General features: G+C 44.5%; 1 protein-coding gene across 1 annotated transcript in view; it reads right to left on the minus strand.

The window, feature by feature from the left end:
* Positions 1-674: 674 nt before the first annotated feature.
* LOC130550321 (uncharacterized) overlaps positions 675-22,511 on the minus strand; it is a gene marked incomplete at its 5' end in the record, with an annotated part of 23,312 nt that continues 1,475 nt past the window's right edge. The window contains 6 exons of the mRNA XM_057327758.1: positions 675-2,843; positions 11,026-11,064; positions 11,189-11,230; positions 11,284-11,317; positions 14,049-15,262; positions 16,309-16,980. Of these exons, the coding sequence (XP_057183741.1) occupies positions 1,420-2,843; positions 11,026-11,064; positions 11,189-11,230; positions 11,284-11,317; positions 14,049-15,262; positions 16,309-16,980 (3,425 nt within the window). The remainder of the gene's footprint in view (positions 2,844-11,025; positions 11,065-11,188; positions 11,231-11,283; positions 11,318-14,048; positions 15,263-16,308; positions 16,981-22,511) is intronic.

The raw sequence follows: 22,511 nt of genomic DNA on the forward strand, positions 1-22,511 counted from the left end.
ATAATTCATTATTTATTATTAAGAACAGCAACTGATTATTATTAACAGTTTCAATAAATTTCATGAGACTAACTGAATGAAACTTGATGAATTAAATTAATTCAGTTTCTGGCACTGGCAAGGGTGGCATAATGTTCATGGCTTCTTCCTATAGAAACTAGTGTCAAATTCCCAATAGCACCACCTGCTGTTTTGTAAGAGGAAGTTGCACATGCATTTGGGAGAAAATATCAAGCTGAGAGAATCTCATAAAGAGGTGAGACTTAAACACAGTACATTTATATGGTACACCTTTGCATTTTCTCTCGAATTGCATTATGTATTTGTAAAACGCTTTCTGTTTGTTTCAGAGTTTAGTTTCTTTTGCATAAAAGGTTGCGTTTGTTTGCAAAACGCTGGATTTGTTTGTTAAATTTTGGCACAAATTTCGCTCCATATATTCGGCACATGGCGGTCTCGAACCCAGGTCTATAATCTCAAAAATAAATGTTTAATTTACGCCACTGGTGCTGTTGAGTTTGCCTCTGTCATTTTCTGTAATCTAATCAATACCAGTAGATGGAGTTGGTGATTCAGTTATTGATGTATCCACCAAACGGCCTTAATTTTTTTACATTTATTCGTTGCATATGAACATACATAAAACTAAGTTAAATATAACATCAGTAGGGTTTTTTTTTTTTACTGTGTATCACTGAAAAGTAAAAGAAGTATGAGAGATGAATAGTGAGGATTGAAAAAAGCACCACTAATAAACTACTGATCACACCTTTTAAAACTGTTGTGTTAATAATGTGTCTTAACTGAACATGTTATTGGAATGAATTCAAATAAAAATGAAAATTTCAAATATTTCAAGATATGTTTTAGGTCCTGACAGATGTTGTGTGAGTGAGGTTCATTCTCTGATCTCACCCCTCAGTCTATACCAACATATATTATATATCTCCTCTCTTTCCTGTCCATAAAACTATCAATCTGATTTCCCAACCCGTTCTCTTCAATCTGCATATAAATGACACGACTTTACACTTTCCGATTGTGTGTAATGCGTATGCTTAAGTCCAATTTTGCATGCACGATACGCCAATCCTTCCTAAAGGAATAGTTCACCCAGAAATGAAAATGTTGTCATCATTCGTTCACCCTCCGGTTGTTACAAACCTGTATACATTCCTTTGTTGTGCGGAACACAAATGAAAATATTTTAATGAACCATGCCATTTTGGGTCACCATTGACTCCCATAGTTTTGTCCTGATTTGTGTATCACGTGAATGCAAAATTGGACTCAAGAGCATGTATTTCATGCGATTAGAAAGTGTAGTTGTGTATTTATATGCCGATCGAAGAGAACAGGTTAGATTTCCATACAGCAAGAATCACATTCAGTTACTGGAGATCTGGAGAGGTGTCTCTGTTATTGAATAACACATCGCAGTTTTCTTCTTTTGTTAATTTTTTTAGCATTTCTCTTTTGGTTTTTCTTGTGTTGTTTAGCATGCTTCTCAGCGGCGTCTCTGTACATTCCCATATCTTCTGTCATCTTCTTCATGTGTTCCTCTATTTCTCTCATCTGCTGAAGAAGAACTTTGTCTCTTACTGTTTCTCTCAACTCTTCAGATAGTTGAGGCACATCTATGTTTTCTCGTTTTATCTTTGAGCCAGTCTGATCTTTGGGATTCATCACAGGTCTTTCTTGACTGAAAGAGACAGAATCTTTCCTTTCTTCTTGCTTTTCTTCTCTAACTGCTCTTTCTTTTCCTTCGTGTTCCTTCTGGGACCTTTCAGCCTGCTGTCTATACTTTTTGGTCAGTGTTATGTTTACAAAACTAAAACTTCTACTGGCTTTCTTGTTTGTCTTTATCTGTTGTTCAGATTCTCCTCCTGTTGCTCCTTGTGCTGACTCCTCCTCTGTGTCTATGTCTGTTGTTGCTGAAACTGGATTTTTCTGCTTTTGGATTTTCTCTTTCTCTAGATGAGTTTTATATTGTAATTGTTCAGGATGTACCGTGTCTTCAGCCTCAGTTTGATGTTTTTTGGACTGTCTTGTCTCTCTCACCATCAGCAGAAGTTCTCGAATTTTCTCCCTTGCGGTCTCCTCCTGTAGTTTCTCTTTATATTCTTGAATATCTGCCTCATATTTGGCTTTAATGGCCTTCATCTGTCGTTTCACCTCCTCCTCTTTCTTCTTGTACAGCTCAATTTGTTGAAGAGCTCTCTCGGCCTCCTGGAACATTTCATTACTGTAGAAAGTGCCGTCATTATTCTTCACCATCTCATCAATCTTCTTCAGTAAACTCTCGACCTGATGAGGGTCTTTATCTCTATTATTAAACACATGATATCTTCCTCCACAGTCACCGATCAGTTTATGGACATCTGGATCACCTTTCTTAATGTATTCTTCAATACTTTTATCTCCGAGGTTGTCTCCTTGTGTGAACAGAACTATAGTGTAGCTCTGAGCTTTCTGTCCAAACGTCATCTGGATGAGTTGAAGGGTTTCTCTCTCTTCTTGTGTGAACCGGCCGACAGCGATGACCAGCAGAAACACGTGAGGTCCAGGAGCACAGAGCTCAATACATCTCATCATCTCCAGTTGGATCTCTTCATTGCTTAAGTCAGTATCAAAGAGTCCTGGTGTGTCCACCACAGTCACTTCACGTCCACACATCTCTCCTCTCTCTCTCTGACATCGCTTCGTCACAGAAAACATTCCGGCTCGTGACTGAAACATTTTCTGTCCCAGAATTGTGTTTCCTGTTGCACTTTTCCCAACTCCGGTTTTTCCAATCAGCACAATCCTCACATCACTGGTGCTCTTCTCACAACCACCAACAGCTGCCAATGACAAACACAAATGTTAGATGCAATCACAATGGTATAATGTCAAAATCAGATTATAGAAAACATTTCTTGTCCCAAAAATTCTGCAAAATCAGTTGTTTGATATTTCAGCCTGATCTCATTGTTTATAAGTAGGTATTTGTACGCAAAGTTTACAAGCACATTAACATTTTTGTACGTTTTTATTGATGCTGAAACGTTGAATTTGGACGTGTTACACCGTATAAAACTTAAAAATTGCTACGTATTTTTGGCAAAAAAACGTAAAATATTTACAAAGCTTGTATCTCATTTTTGAGTATCTGTACTTTACTTGAGTATTATTTTTTCTGAGTACTTGTACTTTAACTTCACTACATTTGAAAGACAAATATCATACTTTTTACTCCACTACATTTATAAAAGGTCCAAAAGTAGAAAATGGTTTCTATGCAGCGGGTTTTCCTGTGTGCGCAATTTATCTGGCTTGCGATCTGCCAGGACCTTTTACTGTTGCCAAGTATTTCATCTTTTATATGCTCGCGGTTTCCGGCAAGCTTTGAATGGCCATTTGGTAGATTTTTTTAACGCAAATCTGGCAACTCTGGGATTTTCCCCGCTAAACTAATGTAAACGTAGGCGCTGCTACACCATTGATAGCGCTCTAAAAAGACAAATAGAACATTAAAAGAGGAAAAAGGCACATGATAAAGTGTGGTGTAATCATCTGTGGGTAACGATCAGTCAAAGATCGTAGAAACATTGTCATGAAAATGATCGGCATAACGGCTAAACGATAAATAAGCATCACATACACCTTGAGCTACACGTGCGTGTTAACTTCTGATCTGCTGCTATAGCATTTAAAGCGAAAATGAATGATCTTTTTGCAACGGTCTCACTCCCGACTCGTCACATCTTTACGCTCGGTCAGCGCCCCTCGGCGTCACATTTGAACGCGCAGGGTACCCCTTTGGCGTCGTTTTTCGACGAACAGGGAACTGCGTTGCTGTTTGCTAAATGCTCCAGACCGAGATGCGTGCGATTCTTAGCATTTCATAATTATTTATGGTTTTAATATTTTGTAGCACCTAACCTCAACCTCACCCTAAACCTAACCCTAACCACTTCTCAGCCATATAAAACACACCACGCGAATAAAAGTACAGTCACAGGTATTTATTACACAAACTGACCAAAAGCATGACAAAATATAACAAACAACTCGTTTCGCAGACCTTTTTGCACCAAAGCCTTACAATAACTTTACATGAAGATGCCGCGCGTGTCCGTGAATACATGAAGTCGCTCCCATTCAAAAAATAAACCGGAACAGCTAGATGAAGTCGGTCGCGGGAGCCAATACCGTTTCACGTTCAAAGCCAACGAAATGACGCGTCGGACACGAGCCACGGGAGAGCCAATGGCATCGAAGCTGACGTAACTTCCTGTGGCGGCAATATTTGAACGTCGTTCCTTCACTGGATTTGAGATTTACGGCGGACGGTGATCGCTTTCGGATCTGTTCCTCATACAAATCGATCGTTTCGCGTTGGTACCCTTGGAATATCTGTACTTTTGAACGACATTGTGGCTGCTTGTATTATGTGTTTTATATTACGATAAATAAACTGTTACATTACTTGCTCAAACTGTGAAACTGTCTGAATAGCGTCATGTAAAAGCAATTATCCTGGCCATTAAACTTAAATTAAACCCCGAAACATCATCATTGCAAATTATATCTAACATACATTTTCATAATAACGGTAAAATTCGCGTGCCCTTCACGTCGAAATACGACGCCAAAGGGGTACCCTGCGCGTTCAAAAGTGACGCCGAAGGGCGCTGACCGAGCGTAAATATGTGACGAGTCGGGAGTGAGAATGTGTTGGTTTTTACTGAAGTAACTATAGTTGAAGTATTCCTGTATATCTGTATAAAAACAATAGAACCCTGCCCAAAATACAACATAAAATGTAATGGATTTAATGGTTATAATGGGACTTGTACTATGGATACTTGTTGTCTATTGTATGTGATGGATTCTATTGATGGGATGGTAAATCCTGTTGGAATAAAACCCAAAACACACTACAAAGAGGAATTTAATTAAAAAATCTCATTCTAGTTAAAAAATTCATTGTTTTTTTCAGCAGGGATGGTATTTGCAGTAAAACCACAGTATCCACATATTTACCATTTTCTATATATAGGAAAATAATCTTTAGTAAAACCACAGCAACTAAAAATACCATAGTTTCATTATACTAGCTATAGTTTATGTTTGTAGTTAAATTATGGTAATACAAATGGTAATAAATCCAACAAACACATGGCTTCTACACTTTACTATATACAAGAACCTTACTACTTACTGGTAAATTGCTGCTAAAACTGGTAAAGGGAATATACAAAATAAAAGAACACTGCTCATAAATACATAGGCCTAGGGGGCTAATGAGGATAATTAGGTTAAATGATCATACAGGATTATATCTAAACTAAACATATGTGTGCTAAACATATAAAGCTCTTAAAGGAGTTGCTCACTGCAAAATTTGCCCCCATTGACTTCATTCAAATGTTGAAGTGAACTACTCCTTTAATACAACTGATACTGTGAGCTACTCGGTGTATTCAGTAGGTTGCTTCAGAGGCACAAGGTATACGACAATAAAACAATGCACAACTGACATAAAGGAAATGTACTTTTAATACTTAAGTACGTTTAAAGCACGTACTTCTGTACTTTTACTCAAGTAAGAATCTGTCTTTACAACTTTGACTTGTAGTGGAGTAATATTTGACCAGTAGTATCTGTACTTTCACTCAAGTAAGGAAGTTGTGTACTTCGTCTGCCTCTGACTGTTGGAGACATCCCACCTCTCCCAGAAGTTCGGGGAGTCTCCCGCATATTTAGTGGCTCCTTGATGTAATATACAATATCCCAGAAATTGTGGAGGTAAGAGAGAAACCGAGCAAGTGGAAAGAACGCCACGTGAGAGACACGTGTAGTAATATAGTACGTTTTGGATTGCAACAGAATGATCATCCTCTGATTGGTCTCATATTGTATGTGCTAAGTCAATGAATCAGTTGTCTCTGTGGTAAGGTGACCAAACCAAATGTGGGACAGGTAATACGTTTGTGTTAGACATTGTGGGACACCACTGAAAGGTGGTGCAAAACTGTGAAATAATAACAGAATGAAAACATTACATATATTATTTTCTTCTACCTTTCAGCTCGTGAAAATAATTTGTTGTTTAGTCCATTCCAACATAATTAAGGCATAGATCAAATGTTATATAACGTAAAACAGTTGTAATGGCGATTTCAATCTAAGGTTATCTATCTCTTTAAATTTTGACAGTTTACGATGTTTTACCCTGCATTCACACGGGCGTCAACGCTTGATGGAGGGCGTGTCTGAAGCGTGGCCTGATGCGATCGTCATAGTGACAACAGCCAATCACATTGTTCTCCGGTCTTGCATGAATGCAATTGGCTAGCGCCTGCACTAGGTTATTTGCATTAGGCGATCTGACTGGCTGACACCTGCATTGGCGTTTGAAAAGTTGAGATATTTTCAACTTCTGCCACGAGCAACGGCAGTGAAGCGACGCCGATGGACCCAAACTGTAATTCCGTTCGGCAAAGCATGACATCACCCATTCAAAGTAAATGAGAAGCATTAACGCTGACCCCCATGTGAATGTACCGCTAGTGACTTGTCCAGCAAGCTTACATGGGAGGGATCGCCACCATAGTGTTTATTACAAGTCAAATTTGACAGTAATGTGGTTTACCCCAGTCGTTGTTTAGGTATGTGTCACAATCCACCGTCTGCCCTCACTTACAACTGGACTACACTTCCCATAATCCTTTTCACCATCTCACCTGATCCCCATCATTTGAACATTATTAGTTTATCCTAGTCACCTGTTTATGTCTCATTATCTGTGTTATATAAGTTCTCTTCTTTGGTTGTTTCATTGTCCAGTATTGAATGTTTTGGTGTTGTGTTTTCCCTGAGTTCGTCGTGGATTAAAGATATCCTTCTGATTACCTGCTCGTTTTGTCTGTTCCCTGCGTAAACCGTGACAGTATGTTAAGTCGTTTTAGAAATTAAACCAGAAACTGATATCCCGACCTCTGACAACATCTGATGTTCGTCACTAACTCTTGTGCACCGAGTCCATAGTGTTTGGTTTATGGCACAGTATCCCTGGCAAGGCTGCATTTAACACCGTGATAGACACAGTTGTGTAAAAGTCTATTGAAAAGAATCTGAAGATCAGTGAAACCAGTGATGTGTCATTTGAAGCTTGTTATTTACATTGGTGAGTGACACTGGCGTTTATCTTCTCCTTTATTCATCAAGACTGTGATGTCTGATCTCTTCTATACAGGCTTAACATTCAATATTCTGTGTAGACTTGAAACCAGGGACAGTTCTAGGGTGAGTGGATTAGCCCAGAGACATCCAAATATGTGTTCGAATATACATTTCAAACAATGAGCAAGGACACTGACAAGGCACTTAAGAATAGTCCTTCTGTTTGAACTTTTCTTGTCTACTAACGTCATACTAACATCACGTGTTTCCAGTTTATTCCTTTACTCCACCGCGGACAGTGTTCTCACACAAGACGCAAGGCACGACGCGCTCACTCTCGCGTGCGTCCCATTCTCACCTCTGTCTCTCTCTGTGGTTCTCTGGAACTGTCAGTCAGCAGTGAACAAGACTGACTTCATCCATGCTTTTTTGCTAGCCAGTCTGACATTCACACTCTAGATCTTACTGAGACTTGGATTGGTCCTGAATATTCAGCCACACCCGCTGCTCTCTCCAGAAACTACTCCTTCTCTCACTCTCCCCGCCAAACTGGAAGAGGAGGAGGCACGGGTTTGCTTATCAACAATAATTGGAAATATTCCACACTGTCTTCTCTTTGCACGCTGTTAATATGGCTTCTCCCACTCAGCTCAGTGTTGTTGTAGTTTACCGTCCCCTCCCAGGTCCTTTTCACAACTTCATTGAAGAGTTAGATGTGCTGCTTTCGTCATTCCCGGAGGACAACGGCCCTCTTGTAGTCTTTGGGGACTTCAACGTCCACCTAGAGAAACACTATGCGTCTGACTTCCACTCCCTCACCACCTCGTTCGACCTCACGCGCCTCGCCACAGCTGGTAATCGCAGCGGATCAGGAAAGCAGCTTGATCTCATCTACACCCGTAACTGCACCACAGATAACATGAAAGTCACACCTCTTCACATTTCTGACCACTTCTCTCTCTTTCTCTCAACAGGTATTGTTCTGGGTTTTGTGAAAACTAGTAACTTGGTGTTAGCACTTATTGTATTATAGACATATCGCTGTATTGTTTCCTAAAACTCTCTGTAAATGACTAAACTTAAATGTACATTTCATGTCTAAAACGTGTGGGAAAAAACAAGCCGCTCCACTTTCTCTTTGTTTCTAAAGTGCCCGGGAGCTTGGGCTGTCGTGACATCTGCCTTTGCTAAGCAACCATGAGCTGGGCTCGCTGTGAAGACGAGAAGGTTTCGGCAAAGGATAAATGGATTTTCAGCAGCTCCATGCCTGGAAAAGGCAGCATGTCACACCACACTTATGTGCGCCGGCATTGCTCCCTGCTTGAGTGCACCTGCCACACATCTACATTTAAAATAACGCACGTTCACACGCAAAAGACGTGAAATGTAAATGGCCCCTAAGTGGTTCGTACACGGCATGGTAATAAAACATTGGGGGCTTTACTGAAAACATTTGTGGCTTCAGCCCCCTTAGCCCACCCTTAGCGCCGCCCCTGCTTTAAACGGGTCAGATACGTTTTGTTTTCTCTGGGGATTTGCGCGTAGGATCGGCACATATGATCAGCTCTGTGCTATCGTGTCTCACATTTAGGACACCCCCTTCTCATGTACAGGTTTGACTACTTTTTGTCATTTCCATGATTACAAATCTTAATGCTACAGCATATCATGGTATTCTAGGGAATTGTGTGTTTCTAAATGCAGACTTCGAGTCAAAAACTCATCACCGAACATCAATGACTAGTACACAGGTGCACAGTTACTCTGGGACAGAAATTCCGTCAACACCTGACCGATCAGTTCTGACTTCTATTTCTTTTCTACTCTTTCAAAAAAATAAATAAAAAAATACCTCAAACTTAGCTTTGTATACTGTGGTATGCTATATGAGACCAGTTTTATTGCACTTATGCTTTTTGTTGTCCTTATGTTGTTCCAATTGCTTACATTGTTTCCCTCATCTGTAAGTCGCTTTAGATAAAAGCATCTGCTAAATGACTCAATGTAAATGTAAAAGGGCACTTCTGAAACTGTTCAAAATTGCATTTCTACAAATGGCATTGTAAAGAATTTTGTTTCCATCTCTGTTGCAACAGTTTTGAAAGCGCATTTATCCGTTCCAAAGAGACTGCAGCCCTGTGTACAAGTCATTGGTGTTGGGTGATGAGTTTTTGGTTCAAAGTCTATTTTAATAACAGTTGAAATACATATGAGAAACACTTTAATATTTAAATATTTTGTTACATATCAGTGCACAAATTTGGTCTAATATTAAATTCAACTGTTAAGTAGATTGTGTTCCCTGCCTGTCTAGCGATGTGTGTTTATACATTAAATAAATGTTTTTTCAAAAGTTCTGTCGCATTTCATTAAGTTGGCTCGAAAACAGATAAAAAAATGTCACGAAATTTCCGTTAAGGGAACATAGTGAGCATTGATGCTCCCTGACTTTTGCATTGCATTGTGGGATTATTTAGGGAACGAACGTAATGAGTGCACTGAAAGGATTTTGTGAATGAGACAGCACTTAAAATGGCCGACACCTTGATCAGTGCCCTGACTACTGAACAGCTGATTGAGACACACCCAACGTCATGTTTGAATGGAAAAGAGCCCCGCCCAAGCTGTTGCTGTAAAATTAGAAACACAATAGAATATCATTATCTGTTGAAGCATTAAGATTTGTGCTCCCAGAAATGACTCAAGGAGTCAAACCTGTTCATTAGAACACATTACGTTTCTCCATACAGTGTATTTGGGTATTTGACAAATAAACCGTACATGTGTCCTATAGTGTGACATAGCAAACATGTTGAAAACAAACGGTTAACAACATATTCATTTGTGTTATTATTTATTTTATAACATAATAATGAAGATAAATCTCTGCTAGTTTTTCACACCAGGACACATTCACAAATTTGTCATTTGTCAACTACCCTTTTCTATTATTAAATCAAAATGAAGTAACAGTTCTAAGATTATAATTTAACATCTATTCTATTAAACGTATCTTTAAATGAAATAACTCACATCTATGTTTGCTTCCTTTTCTTTGGAATAGTGAACGTCTTTCATCTTCAGCTGTCACAACAGCACATTAAACTACAGAATGCTTTTAAAGGGTGCAGTAATGATGTAAGTATTAGTGTAACATAATTCACATAACACAATACATTATGGATGAGTATTTATTTCAAATAAGTGATTAGAACATAAGACCAACACATAAGAACAAGTTGACCTTGTTGTGTGACTGATCTGCTCCAGCTGTCCATCTTCACACAACTATCACTTTAGACGGTGAGAAACTCTGTCACTGTCTTGTTTTATTGTTGTGTGAGTGTTATATATAAAGCACTGTGTTCTTATTACGGTAATAACCCAGAAACTGGTTGGACTGATTTGCTGTAGCCTACATTCCATACACCACCCCACATCATGACACGTCAGTTTGATCTGTCAAAGAACTGTCACGGATCGAACTAATGCACTGCGTCATGGCAGTCATACATCACCCTCAGAAAGCAAGTATAATATAAAACTATACAGTACTACAAAACCATACCACTCAATATTGAACAGTGCATTAGTCTGGTTGTAAACAGTATTGGTGATACTGCGCTGTAAATAATTAAACTGATTCATTGATTTAACCTTTCAAAAGGCTGCGTGTGTTTGACACAGGACAGGGAGCTGCTGTGATATTCACTAAATATTGATCATGTTTGTATTAATCTGATTTTACATGTTAAATCACAATCACAGTCTCTTTCATCAGAACTGAACTACATCATGTATATATGAAACTATATCACACTTCACTGTTGCTCTCTTATCATTTCATTGACTTACTGTCGGGGGAGAGAAGTTCTGGACTTCTTCTGCCGTCTGCTAAACACACAAACATACACACAATCTGTCAGTGTAACATGTTCATCACATGGCTGAGATTATTTCAAATGACAAATCTAATTTGTAGTCTAAATAATCAAAATAAGTGTATTTCAAATCTTACTTGCACTGTAGGCCATGTCATCGTTATCATCATCACCGCCTTCTATTCCAAAAGAGAAAGTCAAAACTGGATTGACAGTTTGATGTAAAACTCACCTGCGTCCTCTTCTGGAGAAGCACATCCACATACCTGTATGATTCATGAAAAATAAGGACTTCTTACGATAAATATATCAGTGTGTGATTTATGTTTGATGAATGATTTTAAACTGTTACATACTGTATGATAATTTATGTGCTGGTAATATGTCAAAGAATTTAATATTTAGGAAAAGAACTTTAGTTTCTGTTATTTTTCCATTAGAAAATGACCCAACAGGAATCCTGAAGGATCATAGTTACATGCGCAGGACTTCTGTTGGACAGCACAAAGTCTTCACCACCGAATACTGACCCTTAGGTAATTCTCAACATCTACTCATGTGATGACATACAGTACACAAATAAGAAGTATTTCTGTTTTAATTGTCAAGCTTAATATTTTTAGAAGGGCCCAAGAAAAACTTTGCCAATAGACAACACATTTCTCTCTGTCTTCATGTACAATTTCAAATTAAACACCATTCGCTAACTGATGATAAAAAGGGTTAATATTGCATGAAAAATACACAAGACTGCAGTCCACACTGAAACCTGTTTTTTTCAGAAGACTCATATTCTGCATATACAGTATCAAATGTTTTATTACACAGCAGGTTAATATACAGTAGACCTTGGGGCATATTAGAGAAAATTTATATTTTATGTCTTTATTTACACATTATAGATTATACAATTTATACATTAAATTAAAAAAATGACAAAGTCATATTACAGAACCAAATCTTAATTTGATTAATGATTAACGCTCTCACATGAGTTGCTCCTTGCAAAGTAAACGAACACATCCACAAAATAATTGTCATTTGTATTTCAATGCAGCCTAAATAAACCCAAATAGACTTGACTTATAATCCTCACAAATACAGAAAAAATTTGGAAATTGGATAAATAAAATCTAAATATAAAAATTTTTTGTTTCCAAATAAATGATTTCTTTTTTTTTTTGCAGACAAGACACGCTTGTTTCACTGGGAACAAAAAGTCAGACATATGTAAGGAAAAATTAGCACACAAAGCAAGGTTTTGTAAGCAGAGTATTATGGGTACAGATATCTTATTCAAGATTCCCATAGCAATCAAACATTATGTAACATATACAACTACTTTTTCCTCAAAGGACCAACGCACTTTTGTCACCACTCATGAACTCACCAAACCCATGACGTCACAGGTTGGAGCACAGCAAGATGGTGGCGCCCCTGATACAAAAGCTATAACAAAACATTCATTATTACGTTTAAGCATGTTTCATATTTAATTTTTTATTTGAGTATAGCCAGGGATTGGGAAATGCGAGTTGATTTAAACCACAGACTTACTTTCCCCTTCGCAGCGATCAACCTGCGGCTGGACATGGTTGTGTGGTCCAGCTCCAGTAGGACAGTCCTCATAGTTGAGTTGACTGTACCTTGGGAAGCATTTGAAAGAAAGAATCTCCAGTATGCCAACTTGGCAGCGGAGGCTGAAGATTGGGGATAGACAGCGAAAGTGTTCCCGGTGGAAGTGGGCTGCAGGGGCTTTGTTTCCAATTCCACTACAAGGCTTCTAAAGTAAGTGAGGATCAGAGGACAGGCCCAACAGACGGTAGTCAAAGAACTTGCCACTGTCGCTGAGAGAAGCAGCCACTGGCTGTGGTTGAAACGGAAGGACACAATATGGGATGTCAAGTGACCACGTAATAAAATGGGGTTGTGAGTTGTAGTGTTATGCCATACGGGACCGGGGGCACTGAGCGCGCATTAACGGAGCCAGTGGGGCTATAACAGCCTTAGCCAACAAGTTGGTGCGTATGGTTGCGTTGACTTTGGTAATGTGTTGTAATGGTATGCCACACAGGACCGGGGGCTCTGAGCGTGCATTAAGGGTTTGGGTAGTCGTGGCCTAATGGTTAGAGAGTCAGACTTGTGACCTTCTTGTGACCAGAAGGTTGCCGGTTTGATTCTCAGGGCCGGCGGGTAACGACTGCGGTGCCTTTGAGCTGCAGTGATAGCTGCCCACTGCTTCTAGTGTATATGTGTTCACGACTTGCAGTGCGTGAGTTCACTACTCACTGGACGGGTTAAATGCAGAGGTCACAATAGCTGACAATAGGTTCTTCTCAGAGGACAGGTCCAGTGGAGGATAATCAAGAACTGGCCAGTGGTGCAGAAAGAAGAAGCCAATGGCTGTGGTTGAGGCGGATGGACACAGCATGGGCTGCCAGATGACCATGTAACAGTGCGACACACACCCAGGTCTGATCAACCTGCGGTGGGCCTCCCTTGGCTGAGGGTGTCTTGTGATAAAGGGCCGAAACACCCTATGAGGCTGAGGTGCACAACTGACGATGTGTCGCATTGATGGAACCATACAAAGGGCATTATCAGCAGCACCTCACCAAAAGGCATTCTTCACCCAGGATAATGTGATGAAAGTCACACAACTCATGAGATGTCTCTCTGATAATGGCAAGGAAAGGTAAATATGCTATGCGTTTCTATAATAATTTATGCCAAAACACAGTGGATGCCCGACGAACCCAGTGAAACCTGCGACCTCCTTTCCTCTATTCATATTCTTGACTGCTTCCCCACGCATAAGGCGTGCAGGGAAATGTCCTATTGGGCAATTCAACTGTGCTGAAATAGTGGGATTATAACACCTAGTCCTATTAAGCGAATCTGATTTGGGTGAAAATTTATTTATTAATAAATAACATTGACTTGACTAATTTTTTATTTTCTACTTTAATGTCTGCTCATTTATCAAACTCCTCACACAGGTTCAGTTTTATCTTGACGATTAGAATGTTTGCTAATGATCCATTGAACAAGATCTTCACCAGAACCGACCAAACCTCCAGCAGCTGCTCCAACAAAACTTCCATAAAAGCTCCAGTCACGAGCCAGCTTTGCGCGTCTCGGGAGTTTCTTTTCAGATTGTTGTAAGGCTTTAGACACTTCATCATCAAGTTTTTGAAGATATTCACGCTCTGCTTGTTCTCTTGTTTCTTTCTGGATTCTATCTTTAAGGTTTTGTTTCTCTTCCAGGTATCTGAAGTTCTGCTGTTTTTCTTCTAGAGCTTTTTCTTTCCTTTTGTTCTCCTCTTCAAACTCTTTCTGCTGTTCTTCCAGTTTTCTCTGAAGCTCTTTTTGTAGATTCTCATCCGTTTCTTTCTTGATCTCTTCTTCTCTCGTCTTAAACTCCTTTTCTCTTCTTCTCAGTTCTCTCTGCATCTCTTTTCTTTCTCTCTGATTCTCTTTCTTCATCTTTTCAGTTTCTGCTTCATATTTGGCTTTCAGTTCTTCTTCTTTTCTCTTGATCTCTTCTTCTTTCTCTTTCATTATTCTCTCTTGTTCTTCTTTGATGTTCTTCTCCACCAGCTGGAACATCTCATTGGTGTAGAAACTGCCTCCGTTTGCTGCCACCATACAGTCGATCTTATCCAGAAGATCAGAAACCTGTGTTTGATTTTGAGACTCTTTATTATTGAACACATGATCTCTGTTTCCACACTGTCTGGTGATGCTCTGTAAACTATCATTAGGTTCAATAAAGTCTTCAATCGTTGTTCCTCTGAGGTCATCTCCTCTGGTGAACAGCACCATGGTGAACATTCTGGATTTGTCACCGAAGGTCACCTGGATGATCTTCACAGCGTCTGTCTCCTCTTGAGTGAATCGTCCCAGTTGAAGCACCAGTAGAAACACATGTGGTCCAGGAGCTGCCATTGAGACACACTTCACAAGCTCTTTTCTGGTCTCAACATTATCAACGGCAGTATCAAACAGTCCTGGAGTGTCAATCACAGAGATCTTTCTTCTTTTATATTCAGATGTTTCTTTCTGACACTCTCTGGTCACTGATCCTGATGTCAGTAATGATTTAAAAGCATCTCTTCTCAAGATTGTGTTTCCTGAAGCGCTCTTGCCCACTCCCGTCTTACCCAACAACACAATCCTCAAATCATCATCTTCACTGTGTGTTACACCTGCTGAAAAAAGAAATTCTAAATATTCATGGATTTCAAACAAATAGATTTTCTGTACTGCTTCACAAGGATAAAAAATCTAATACAGGTTAAACACTATGGAAGATGCTCATGTATTATTAATGTAAGACCCTGTCTACACCAGACGCAAGTGACGTGACACGACAAACCCATTTAGAACAGCATGTAGCACTCAGAGCCGTTGAATATGAGAGTTACGAGTTTCTGTAATAAATACCCTTTTTGTTACCCCTGAACGCTGCCTGCATTTGGGTTCTTCCGCCGTGATTCATGACAAAATGTAAATGCAGAAGTAACTCACGTCATGGAGCGTCCGGTAGTTCCAAACATTGCCCTGAAACCCATTCATTTCAGTGTCTCTCAAACGCATTTACTGTACCGTTGGTGAAAAAGTGTGGATAAAATGTAGAATTATTGTCGTATTGCATCACGTCTGGTGTAGACGGGTGTTATAATGCAAATGACAGTTTACAAAGGATTAAATTAAATAATCACAAGTGTACAAACATGTACGACAGTTTGTATGACAATCGCAGTAACTGTCAAATCTGTAAAACAGACAATTAATCACCATAATCACAATTATTTACCAGACAATTAATCATTAGTTCAGAATGGTGACAGCGCTGATTCAATGCACACTTTCCATCTATTGGCATTAAACACCTTCATAATCTTTGTTTAAAACTTGCAATATAACATCAGAAGTGATAGATACAGAAACATACATTTGTTTCTTGTTTGATTTAATATATTACATTATTCCATTTATTATTTTTCCATTTACTAACCCTTACTAAATTTTACGCATTTACATTTTGATCATATATTAATTTATTATATACAGTATATTCATTCATTTATTCAATCATTTTATTATTCACTTATATACACATTATTGACAGATATTTAAACAAGTTCCTGACGGGAGATATCTAGTGAAACTGGACTCTGTTTTTGGCCATAACTGCAAGCCATATCTATAGTTGGATCTATCAGGATCAAAACTGTCATGAGGTCATTCATACCTGCTGTTGATCTTCTCAGTTTCTCTATTTCAGCTCTGTGTTTGTTTCTCTCCCGGTCGATCTGAGCCTGCAGATACATGAAGGTTGTGTAACATCTTCCACGGTTCTCTTGTCTCATACGCTCCACGTCCTGAAGAAGTGATGCCATCTGTGTGCTGCGCTCCAAAACAAACACACCACCTCCAAACAGTTGAGATGTCTCCACCTCAGTAGAAGAAGAGTGAAAAATACTCATTTTACTGAACAGTCGACCAATTATATTCTTGTCTTTGATGATGACGGTGATGGCATGTTCGTTGATTCTTGAGCTGAATATTCTCTGGATCTCCTGCAGTTCTGTTTTGTGTTGGTCAGTGAGCGGAGCGTCAGGAACGATGATGAGAAACACATGGACTCCAGGACCACAGAGAGACACGCAGTTGAGAGTCTGACACATCATCTCTTCATCTGAGAGTCCAGTCAGAGCTGGAAGATTCACAACAGTGATCAGACGTTCATGTACCGCCGCTTCTCTCTTCACACACACTGATCTCTCTCTCTCACGTGAAACAGAAACACTCTTTCCCTTTCTGTTTTTTCCTCTTATGAGTTTTGATATGAAGATCTTCAGTGATTCGTCACTTCCACACAACACCAAATTCAGCTTCTGTTGACTGGAGAACTTTACACCTCCTTAAACAACAACAAAACACATTTCATCACAACATTTATTCAGATATTAAACTTGTGTTGACTTACTGTACATGGAAACCGTCTCGGTTACGGATGTAACCTCGGTTCCCTGATGGAGGGAACGAGACGTTGTGTCGAACCAACAGAATGGGGTTTGTCTTGAGAACCTATCATCTTCTGAGTATATAGAAAAGGCCAATGAAAATTGGCGAATGAAATTTGCATGCCGGGCTCCTCCCCGGATGTCCGGGTATAAGAGGGAAGCCGGCGTGCTCATTCATTCACCTTTGGTCTGAGGAGCCTAAGCATCCTCCCCCGACCGCTGGGGTGGGCGGCCAGTGTTGTGGCATGAGGGACACAACGTCTCGTTCCCTCCATCAGGGAACCGAGGTTACATCCGTAACCGAGACGGTCCCTTTCTGTCGGTCTCTCGACGTTGTGTCGAACCGACAGAATGGGGTTCCTATGGAAAACGCCACAGCACTGAGCCGCGTCACAATCTCTGCGGAGCGACGTTGACTGGCCTGGGCGAGTCAGACGAACACGCTAGCGCGAAATTATGACCTTCCAGTGGAGAGGAAGGGGGACCCAGAGCTTTCCACAAAAAGTTGGGAAGCCCCCTAACGCCGGCCGTCACGGGCGGAGGCCTGATTCTCTAAATGGCGAGAAGCCGCCCGGCACCGTACGGGCCACTGGGTAAGCATTATTCCCCCCTGGGGGGGAAAAAGCCTGCAGAGGCCACTACCTACCGTAGGGAGGAATTAGTGGAGACACCACATGGTCTCACCATCAGGGGAGAACTCATGGGAGGAATGTGCGGACTGCAGGAGTTAACCGCAAGGTGGGAGTCCACCTGGGGAGGTCATGGGTTGCCAAGGTGGGAACCATTCATGAGGATACATCAGACGGAACAGCCCACGGAGGGGGGGTTACCACGTCTGGAGCACTAGGTCCGGTTAGAGCTATGTGGGAGATAACTCAACTGTTCCCCGGCCTAAGGGGGCAGGGCTGCTCTGCCCAGCCTGTCCCCTGGAAGGGTGCTTAGTGATGGATGGAATGCCTGTTCTTTACCCGAGGGGAAAGAAGTGAGGCGGGATCGCCACTGCTCCCCCCGGAGGGGGAAGGGCTTCCGCAGGCGTACGCCCTACCGGCTGCCGGTCCCACACCTTGCCAGGATGCGGGCTGACACCGGTTCCGCGCGTAGGTATTAGAACCTCACGGAGTTGTTAGGCATAGCCCAACCCGCAGCTCTGCAGATGTCTGCCAGAGAGGCGCCCTGAGCCAGTGCCCACGAGGGGTGTGCCTCACCCCCAACGGGCAGGGGCGAAATGAGATCGGTATGCCCTAACGAGGGCATCCACGATCCAGTGCGCCAGCCTCTGTTTGGAGACAGCCCTCCTGCTGACCTCCGAAACAGACAAAGAGCTGCTCAGAGCTTCTGGGCTCTGCGTGCGGTCCAAGTAGAGGCGCCGTGCGCGTACTGGACACAACACGGATAGGTTGGGTCTTCCTCCCCGGTGGGGAGCGCCTGCAGGTTCACCACCTGGTCTCTCGGGAGAGTGGTGGGAACCTTGGGCACGTAGCCGGGGCGGGGTCTCAAGATAACGTGAGAATCCCGGCCCCGAGTTCTAGGCAATCTGTGGACACGGAGGGTGCTTGTAGATCCCCTACCCTCTTGGAGGTGAGCGCCATGCGGAAAGCCGTCTTTATCAAGACTGAGAAAGAGCGGCAACCCCGAGAGGCTCGAAGGGGGCGGGGCCTCTTGAGGCCCGCCACCTAGGTCGCAAGAGGGTACGGAGCGCGGGTAAGGTGGTCACCCTCTCGCGCCCCTTAGGAACCTAATGACCAGGTCGTGCTGTCCCAGAGGCTACCCAGCACTTGGGTCATGATGAGCGGCCGTAGCGGCTACATACATTCCCAGTGTGGAGGGGGAGAGGTTACTCCCCCGTCTCTCTTGAGGACGGGACAGCTCGTACCCGACCGAGCAACTCCGCGGGTCTTCTCGCCGAGAAGAGCACCAGGACGAGAAGAGGCGCCACCTATGGGCGTATAGCCGCCCAGTGGCCGAAGCCCTAGCCTGAGTGACGTCCCAACCGGACCGGGGGTGGGTCACTCAGGATCTCCTCGTCCCGTCCAGACATGGAGACCAGGTTTTGCCTGGGATGCCGTAACGTGCCCCTTCCCCTGGGGAAGCTGTCCGCCAGGGGGAGCGGCCAGGGGGGAGTTGTTGTCAGAGCCTCAGCTCCGAGAACCAAGTCCTGGTTAGGCCGAAGGGGCGTAACTAGTACCACTTGATGCTCCTCTTCCCTGGCCTTGCACAGGCCCTGTGCAATGAGGCTCACTGGGGGGAAGCGTACTTCCGCTTGTCCCGCGGCCAGCTGTGCGCAAGGGCATCCGTGCCGAGGGTACCTCGGACAGGGAGTACCCAAGCGGACAATGGGAGGAGTTCGGGGAGGCAACAGGACCACCTGTGCCTGGCCAAACTGCCCCCAAATGAGCCGGCTGCGCGGGGAGGGAGTCGCCACTCTCCGCAAGGCGTCAACTGACGAGAGAGCACATCGGCTGTCTGGTTCAGGACGCCTGGGATGTGTGTGGCTCGCAGGGAGCTGATCACCTGCTGACTCCAGAGGAGGAGGCGTCGGGCGAGTCATGTTAGCTGCTGTGAGTGAAGAATACGCCACAGCAGCTGTGCTGTCCGACCGGACCAGCACGTGCTTCCCTGCACGAGAGGAAGTCCCTCAATGCAAGTAGCACAACCCACAACTCTAGGCAGTTGAATGCCAACGCAGGCGGGGGCCCGTCCACCGCCCCGACACTGCTTGCCCGTTGCACACGGCACCCCTTAGGGTGTGTCGGCAGAAAAGCGTGTGACCAACGCCTGCTGCCGGTGTGCCACGCTCTCCAAGGAACTTGACTCTGCCGCCAGTGTTGGAGCGGTCGTATATGCATCGACCCGAGGGGGGGCCACCCCCGCCGAGGATGCCATGAATCCCAGGAGCCTCCTGTTACAGGGGGACCGCTGACTGTCTGATCTCAGGCAGTTCAACACTGACCGGGCGCGCTAGTCCTCGCGCCCCCCCCTGGGGGTGAGCGGGGCCGCCCGTGAGGACAGAGTCGAGTTCCATACCGAGAAAGAGGATGCTCTGCACCGGGGAGAGCTTGCTCTTATCTCAGTTGACCTGTGGCCCCACCGATCTAGGTGCCGGAGCACCAGGTCCCTGTGTGTACACCACAGATCTCGAGAGTGTGCCCAAACTTGAGCCAGTCGTCGAGATAGTTAGTACCCGCACACCTCCTTCCCAACGGGGAAGGAGGGCGGCTTCCACGACCTTCGTAAAGACTCGTGGAGACAGGGACAGACCGAAGGGGAGGACCCTGTACTGATATGCCCGTCCCTCGAACGTGAACCGTCGGAACGGCCGAAGTCGAGGGAGGATCGAGACATGAAAGTACGCGTCCTTCAGGTCGATTGCCATGAACCAGTCCTGACGCCTGACGGACGCCAGGATGCGCTTCTGCGTGACCCTCCTGAAAGGCAGCTAGTGTAGGTGCCTGTTCAGAACACACAGACCCAAGATAGGGCGCAACCCTCCGCCTTTCTTAGGGACAATGAAGTACGGGCTTTAAAACCCGCTAAACACCTCGGCCGGTGGGACGGGCTCGATCGCTCCCTTCACCAGAAGGGAGGCGACCTCCGCCCGAAGTACGGGGGCATCCCTGCCTCTGCCTGAGGTAAAAGGACGTCCCGGAACTTGGGCGGACGTGTAGCGACTGAATCGCGTAGTCGAGACGGATCGTCTTCCTCAGCCCGCCTGACAGTCTGGGGGCTCCCAGAACTGTGACAGGGGACTAGAGGTCGATCTGCTTCATCGCCCCCGTGGAGGGTGGTTCGATGGCTAGCAGTACGGATTCCTTGCCAGGGGAGGCCCCCCGGGGAGGAGATCGGCTCTGTCATAGTTCCTGCCTGGCGACTGCGCAGCTCAATGCACTGTCTGACTGAGAGTGCTGAGGGCTGGTGTTTATACTCGACATTGCGCTTTGCCATGACGCAACGTCGAGTTTGCCGTTCACCGTCGTGCCGAGGGTGAGAGCGGCTGAGGTAACCCAGAGAGAGAGGAACTCTCCTTTTTGAGAGTAAGTGGGCGCCAGCCCCCCAGAGGGGGCCAGCAGATGGAGGGACGGGGCAGGAACCGTCCCTATCCGACCTACCAGCGCTGTGGCTGGGGTCGGGCCCAATGGTAGCCTCGATCCCCCTGAGGTGATCCCATGACAGCCGCTGCCCGCGGCTGCTGATGGGGCGATGGTCTCCTCTTCGCTGTCTCCTCCAGGCCACTGGAGGGCGTTGAAGAGGACCAGGGCTGCTGGGATGGTGATCATTCTTTCTGCTGGAATCTACGACGTGGACAGCGGACAGCGGACGGTCCCTTCCTGCAGTGACTCTCCGCTGGGCGTCTCGGCAGTTCCGGAGGTGTTCGAGCAAATTTCCTTTTCTAAAAGAGCAAATTTCTCCAGCGTGGCTTGTCCCGCTGTTCTCATGGGTGCAACACACTCGTCGAGGAGAGGGACGGACACAATGCCTGCTTCCAGTATGCTGGGGCAGACGTTGTGGATACGTCCTGCCCGCACTGCGGGTGGTGACGATTCAGACGTTGCGTCACAGGTGGCTGTGTTCCCACGGGACTCAGCCACCACCTCGTTTGCTACCCGTTCCATGGCGGCAGGACTACGGCCCTGCCGTCCACTATGGCAAGCAGCGAGGGTGAGATGAGGATTACTGTGAGCGATAATCCGCCAGCCACGGCTCACGGACCGTTCACACCTCGTTTCGCTCGTCTGACCATTCCCCAAAAAGACGGTCCGCCGTCTTTATTCCTCAATCACGTATTCGGACACGATGCGTGATGATGAGAGGTCTCTTGCAGCATCGGGGGGTGACGTACTGCCATCCGACTCCGACAATTCTTCGGGATCCCTCCATCGGGGGTCGAGCCCAGGAAAAAGCGGATGTCGAGATGTCGGCCATGCTTTCCTGGGCCGCCGTGAGTGTTGGGATGCAGTGCCCGCACTGCCTCTCCCGGCGTTCGCGGCTGGCTACATTGCGCCTCGGGTTTGAGCGCGGCTCCAAGCCGCGCCCGCCCCCAGTGCCGTGTTTACCGGAAGTGCATGAAGGACTTTGCAAGACCTGGAACGCCCCTTCCAGCACGTTTCACGTCAAACAAAGTTCTGTCACCCTCTCTTCCCTCGAGGTTGAGACAGCTGGAGGATGCGTCGGTGTCCCCAGGTGGAGTTGCCACCGCGGTGCACTCGTGCCCGTAGGTGGCGGCCACCTGGGGGGGCTCGACCTAGACTCCCGTCCAAAGCATGTGGTTTCTCGGCATCTCTGGTGTCGAGAGCTTACATTGCGGCGGACCAGGCTGCCTCCTCTCTCCACGCTATGGCTCCTGCCAGGCCAGGGCGTTGAGAGAGCTCCACGAGGGTAAGACCGACCCAGCGCTTATGCAGGAACTCCGCGCCGCCACCGACCTCGCTCT

This window comes from Triplophysa rosa, unplaced genomic scaffold, assembly GCF_024868665.1.
Source record: "Triplophysa rosa unplaced genomic scaffold, Trosa_1v2 scaffold287_ERROPOS314419+, whole genome shotgun sequence".
NCBI lineage: Eukaryota > Metazoa > Chordata > Actinopteri > Cypriniformes > Nemacheilidae > Triplophysa > Triplophysa rosa.